The 6,797-nt window shown below is 41.2% G+C and overlaps 1 protein-coding gene across 1 annotated transcript in view; it reads left to right on the top strand.

Moving 5' to 3' along the window:
- The window catches only part of LOC109952402 (long-chain fatty acid transport protein 1-like), a 23,783-nt gene extending 17,436 nt beyond the window's left edge, over positions 1–6,347 (top strand). The window contains exons 2-14 of the mRNA XM_020587461.1: positions 837–1,014; positions 1,139–1,277; positions 1,411–1,666; positions 1,821–1,988; positions 2,549–2,618; positions 3,024–3,115; positions 3,674–3,787; positions 3,935–4,140; positions 4,227–4,353; positions 4,702–4,839; positions 5,471–5,635; positions 5,744–5,890; positions 6,190–6,347. Of these exons, the coding sequence (XP_020443117.1) occupies positions 837–1,014; positions 1,139–1,277; positions 1,411–1,666; positions 1,821–1,988; positions 2,549–2,618; positions 3,024–3,115; positions 3,674–3,787; positions 3,935–4,140; positions 4,227–4,353; positions 4,702–4,839; positions 5,471–5,635; positions 5,744–5,890; positions 6,190–6,347 (1,958 nt within the window). The remainder of the gene's footprint in view (positions 1–836; positions 1,015–1,138; positions 1,278–1,410; positions 1,667–1,820; positions 1,989–2,548; positions 2,619–3,023; positions 3,116–3,673; positions 3,788–3,934; positions 4,141–4,226; positions 4,354–4,701; positions 4,840–5,470; positions 5,636–5,743; positions 5,891–6,189) is intronic.
- The last annotated feature ends 450 nt before the right edge of the window (positions 6,348–6,797 follow it).

The following is a 6,797-nucleotide window of genomic DNA, read 5'->3' as shown; positions in this document are numbered from 1 at the left end:
GTATTATGTGTTCACTACTGTGGGCTCTAGGTGTATTAAAATGTGCACGGAAACATGGTACAAACTGCATGCTACATCGAGTCAGTGTGGGACAGAGAATTTTATTTATCTACACTGATGATCCCCTGTTAAAAGACGCAACTGTGGCTGTAGCTTCACCCTGGCTGCAAAATTCTGCTTGCTTGGTAAATCATTAGTGATAATTATCCAATAGAATCAGCAGTTTTTGGCTACATTTTGCTGATAATATTTCTTGTTGTGAATGCAGCTGTTTTACTAATAGGCTTATAAATTTTTTTGTGGTACTTTGGGATATTTATAAGGAACTGCTTGCTTTATCACAGCCATTTACAATTATTTAGCAATTCTATCTGTTACTCATGAAACAAGCAATCCTTTTAACTCTCCAAATCACATTTATGATTTTATGAATCAGCCTCTACGTGACCTGTTGTCAGGGGTAGGCCCACTGTGATTCACAGCAGCATAGGGGCAGAGCTAGAGTGACGCAGGAGTTAATGAGTTGTAACCTGCGCTGTTCTCAGCAACAAATAGCCTACGTGCTGCCACTCATCAGGCATTTACTTCTGACGACCGCTCTACAAAAGTCTGACAGCTGGTGTGAGCTGCTGTTCACACTGACTCTACTAACAAGTTAAGCTGACATTTCTCTGGACTTGTGGAGGAGAGCTTTAGCTGTCCAGTGTTGCTGTTAACTCTTTATTGCAATTCTTGGTAGAGCAGAATTTAAATTCCAGGACAGGTAAGCCTACTGTCACTTACATTGTGTATTGTGTTTATTTTTGTGCAAGCACTCATTGTTTGTATCCCCACAGATCACACAATGCATCCGATGAGCAGTGTCATTGTGTGCCTTAGTGTTTTGGCGGCTGTAAAGTGGCCGTCCCTCCCGTGGCTCTGCAGCCTGTCAGCAGTGCTGGGGCTTTGCATGGCCTGGAGGGGTTCCAGGAAGTTCATTCATGTAGCTCGATGCACCATCAAAAGAGATCTAATGTAAGTAGTCTGTGTGCATGTATGTGTGTGTTTCTCTCATTATCATATTTGCCATTTATTCAACTCATGCTGCACACTGGTTAATTTTCCTCTTATTCCTCCTCCACGCCTCCCTGCCCAAAAGGTGTCTGGTTGTTATCCTCCGAGTAAAGTTTTCCATGTACCGAAACTTGAAAAATAAAAGCACCATTCCTGCCCTCTTTGCCCAAATGGTGACTCTACACCCAGACAAACCTGCCTTGATCTATGAGGCCACTGGAGAGGTAAGGACTTATCAAGGACTAGGAATTAATGCAACTTTAAAAGCACCACTACTTTCAATGAGATTGAAGTCAAACAGAATCATAAACCTTTGTGTCTGTGTTACTCTCCTTCTACCTATTCAATGTATTCCAGGTTTGGAGTTTCAGGAAGCTGCAGGAGCGATGCCATGCTGTGGCGCACTGGGCGCTTGCACAAGGCTGGATGGAGGGAGATGTGGTGGCCTTGTGTATGGAAAGCCAACCTGTAGTGGTGGCTTTGTGGTTGGGTCTGGCTATGGTTGGTGTAGAGGCTGCATTCATCAATCACAACCTTCGACAGCACTCGTTACTGCACTGTGTCAGTGTGTCTGGCGCTCGGGCAATGGTGTTTGGGACAGAGATGAGAGAAGGTAGAAACATATTGTACAATAAAGATACAATAGATATGCTGTAGTCTTTTATATAGAAACAGAGTGCAGTTTATAGATAAGGATAAAATTCAAATGTCTTTGTGATGCTGTGCTAATGCAAAACTGTGTATGTTTGTTTTACATTTCATCTCAGCCGTGTTGGAGGTGAGCAGCTCTCTGCAGCCTGACATGGTTTTGTTCAGCAGTGGTGAGCAGGAGGATGAGTCGAAGCTCTGCAGCGTCCGGGTGCAGAGCCTGGACGCCCTACTGGACGGCTTGCCCAGGCATCCTCCAAAGTACACACTCAGGAAGGGTTTTAATGGTAAGGCTCTGCAGAGTGTTTGTGCATGGGGGTAATGTGTTGCCTTATTCTGTCCTTATGCTATATGTTACAAGCTTTCACTGCAACATCTTCTCTTTAACAAGTCTTTGCCTGTCAGAGTGAACTGCTTCCTTCACTCTCTCTGGCCTTTTCATAACATGTAATAGTACTTGCAAATACACTTCAGTGTCAAATAAATCATCATCACATGTCAAAGAAATATTTAATGTCATAAAATGTGCATTGTGCATTGTGAAAGGTGTTTGTGCTTTTATCTGATATAACACAGTTACATTCAGCTATGCACTTCACTTTTGAGTTAATAGTTAACATATCTGTGAATTACCTTCTCTCTTATTTATTTGGTTGTGTGTATTTTTTTTCCACCTTTGGTTGTCACATGACATTCCTAAGTGAATACTGTTCAAGTCTTTGCTTGTTCAGCCCGTCAGACACTGGGAGATAGAAGAAGAGACAGAAAACAAAGCATGAATGTGAACAAGTGTTAAACATTCTCTATAAAATCTCCTAACACCTGAATGTCATCGCTGTCCATGCAGACAGACTTTTCTACATCTACACTTCTGGTACAACGGGAATGCCAAAGGCGGCTATAGTGGTGCACAGCCGGTGAGTTTGTCTGTGATCAGATCTGACTGGATTCTGCACTGCTACGTTTGTGAAGGGAAATTCTGCAAAAAACCTGAAAGCAAATATTGAAATGAATGGTTATGAATAACAATTTGCCCAGACATGTCTGGCTAGTTTTTTAACATTGTATCTTATTTGTCAAATGATTGCTAGGAGCGTCCAAAATGTGTCTGGTGGTAATACTTAGACACTGAGTCAAGGACTTTTAGCAAGGAAATTTAGCAACCCCTGAGGGATTATTACTAAGATACGTAATTAAGACATCAGATTTGCCAAATGGCACTTTTGTGTTTCATTTGCAATTATGACTAAATCAGCCTCTATTAATGCGCTAAGGAATGCTGATGATCCACACTACGTGATTTATTTCATCTTTCTTGTCAGGTATTATCGCATCGCTGCTTTTGGTTTCCATTCCTTTAGCTTGAGACAGGATGACATCATTTACAACTGCCTCCCCCTCTATCACTCTGCAGGTAGGGCCGGCTCAATTTTTTTGTCTTCAAATATTGTTGTACTATATATTCATCCAAATCCTTGTCTTCTTTTAAAAAAAATTATATAACATGACGACTGTACAGCATTTCATTATATTCCACCACTATCCCTATATAATATGCTCACTTATGTGATGAGGAATCTGCAGAATACAAGACTGAATTAAAACCAAGTCACACAACTGATATAGCAGGGCTTCTACTGTACTTCCTGATAAATAACCAATCAGCACTCATATCTCACTCAGGAGACCTCTTTCAACAGTTCTCAATGATTACTTCAATAAAACATACACTCATATCATATCATATCATATCATATCATATCATATCATATCATAATGTGATGTCTTCTGTTCCCATTGGCTAAGATAAATTGTAATGTCTGTGTCAGGTGTATACCTCTGACTAATCAGCTAAAACTAGTCAGACGTGTTAAGCTTTAAAAAAACTGAATTAGTTGACTAACATCATTGTACTGTATCTTTTGTCACATGTAAATTGTGTGCATGCATGTGAAAATATGACTGTTTACAGGCACCATCATGGGTGTAGGCCAGTGTTTGCTTTTTGGTTTGACTGTTGTGATCAGGAGGAAGTTCTCAGGCACTCACTTCTGGGATGACTGTGTTAAGTACAACTGCACTGTGAGTAGTTACTCCCATGATAAATGTGTCCAATGTTGGGACACTTATCATGCTGATGCCCCAGTTGTGAATGATCTCAGTTTTCTAAACAACAGAAGTTCTTCCATTTAGTTGTCTAATTGGGTTTCTTTGTGTGCCTGTGTCCAGACAGTCCAATACATAGGTGAGATCTGTCGTTACCTGTTGGCGCAGCCAGTCCGCCCATCTGAGGCACATCATCGCATCCGTGTTGCCATTGGTAATGGCCTCCGTCGCTCTGTGTGGAAAGAGTTTGTCCAGAGATTCAAAATCAGACAAGTTGGGGAATTTTATGGTGCCACGGAGTGCAACTGCAGCCTGATCAACATAGATGGAAAAGTGTGTTGCATTTAGATGACTTTAAAGTAGAAGATTTTCCTAATTGGACTCTATCTTATGTACATGTTTTGTTCTTATCAATCCAGGTGGGAGCGTGTGGCTTCAGCAGCTGCCTCTTACCCAGCTTTTACCCCATCAGACTGGTCAGGGTGCATGAGGAGAACCTGGAACTGCTCAGGGATTCACAGGGACTCTGTATACCATGTCTGCCTGGTGAGGACACACACCCACAAACACATACACACCCACAAGTGTGTTTTCATACCCTTGTGGTTACTTTACATTGACTTACATTCCTGTAGACTTATTCTAACCTTAACTATAACCACTGCTTGCCTAACACTTAAACTTGCCCTCACCTTAAACCACGCTGTCACTCAAAAATTCAGTAATTTACATGGTAGGGACCAGCATCTGGCCCCCACGAGGAAGACTGAGTCCCCCAAATGTGAGTGTGTAAACAGGTTTCGGTTCCACAGTGCACAAAGCTACAACTGGACAGTCATGTTTCAATTGCATCACAAATGTTGTCATTTATCCCCCTCCCTTCTCTCTATGCAGGCGAGCCAGGTATGTTAGTTGGGCGCGTCGACCACACTGATCCACTCAGGAGATTTGATGGCTACATTGATCAGGACTCCACCAATCGGAAAATAACTCGCAATGTCTTCCGGATGGGAGATTGTGCTTATATGTCAGGCAAGTTTTACTTTTTCTCTTTAAATTGCAGTCAGAATAATGATAATAGACTATGTGGGTTGACTTTCCAGGTTAATATGTGTTCATCCATGGTTCAACTCACAGTCCAGACATATAGTGTAAGACATCTGGATGAGAGACTTTATATTGCCCTCAGGTAAATGAGAGTGATTCACTGTCTGTGATTACAAACTGGGAACCTTTCCATGGTGTTTCCTGCCTTCTATACAGTTCATGATGGGATAATTAATGATGATGAACAGAGAGGAAAACACTGTTTGTCCTGTGAAAAGGGCTTAGCTACTCCAGAGACACTAAAGAGGACAGCAATCAATACAAATACGCACAGACACACTGAGAACATTACACCGGACACAGGAGGCATTACATTTTATTTCACTGATGTCATCAGGAGAAAACTTTAAGTTCATTATTGCAACATTCTCATACTGACTTCTTACGCTGTTTAAATATAAGAGTCACCACCATTTCTTAACTGCACTGATGACTCATCCACAGTTCACATGTTCCCCTCTTTGTTGTCATCTGCTCCATAATCCCCTCCAGGGATGGGGATTGTTTTTGTCTGTGTGTTTCCCTCTCTATCCGACTTTCTATCTTTGTCTCTCAGGTGACATTCTGGTGATGGATGAATATGGCTACATATATTTCAGTGACCGCAGCGGTGACACGTTTCGTTGGAGAGGGGAGAACGTCTCCACCACAGAGGTAGAGGGAGTCCTCAGTGCCTTGCTGGGCCACATTGATGTAGCCGTTTATGGAGTTTCTGTACCAGGTAAAGATGAGATGAGACAAAGTCACGATGGGAAAAAACATGAGTTTATTGTGAGTGTTACATGACATTGTCCCGTGTTTATAAACTCACCTGTTTGTCTGTGTGCAGGCGTGGAGGGAAAGGCTGGTATGGCAGCAATAAGTCATGCTGGAGACCAGTTTGACCTTGTTGCCTTCTTGATCGCAATACAAAAAGCACTGCCCTCTTATGCATGCCCTGTCTTCCTTCGACTCATGCCATCTGTTGACACTACAGGTGGGACAACACACACACACACTCTGTATTTTTATTCTTTGTGGGGACTTTACATTGACTTACATTCATTTCCTGTAGACTTATCCTAACCTTAACCATACCCACTGCTTGCCTAACCACAACCCTGACCCGAATTGTAAACTAACCCTAACTTCACCCTAACCTTAAACCACGCTGTCACCCTAAAATTCAGTGATTTCTAGTTCCCACAATGTGAATGTGTTTCAATCCCCATAATGTAAGCAATACAAAGGCACACTCGCACACATGTGAACTTTTTCTTTAATTTGTGCCTCCAGGCACCTTTAAATTTCAGAAAATGCGGCTGCAGAGGGAAGGATTCAAGACACAAGCATCGAGTGAAAAGATTTACTTTCTGAACAGTCGTGCCAGATGTTACGAGACTGTTACTGATGAACTGTATAACGCCATCATGGAGAGCAAAGTATGTTTATGAGACAGGGGGACCCAGAACAAAAGATGTAGGCTGCTGACTGTTATCCACATGGGAAAGAAAGAAAGTAAATATAAGAATGTACTTACAAAGATTTTGTAACAATTACTATGCATCCCTATACACACTGATAAATATGAGAATATGATTGTGTTGCTGTTTTTTGCAATTAAATACACTTTGAAAATAAACGTTTTAAACAATGACAATATCAGTGATGGTATCTTAATAATAGTTGGTGGTACAGTGGATGTATCAGTCCCTTTTAAATGTAGATGAGAACAATATATGTATTCATATTGTTATCACACACATTATATACAAAATCAAACACAAGTCTTAAATGTTTTTTTAGACTATGAATAACACATGTAAACAGGTAAGTGAAAATGAAGCCAATGCTACTTTTAAATATTGTATGACACTTCTTTAAACAACAACTCCATCTCCACC

Source organism: Monopterus albus, unplaced genomic scaffold (genome assembly GCF_001952655.1).
Source record: "Monopterus albus unplaced genomic scaffold, M_albus_1.0 scaffold458.1, whole genome shotgun sequence".
NCBI lineage: Eukaryota > Metazoa > Chordata > Actinopteri > Synbranchiformes > Synbranchidae > Monopterus > Monopterus albus.
Note: the sequence above shows the minus strand (reverse complement) of the source record. Positions and strands in the feature narration are given on the sequence as shown.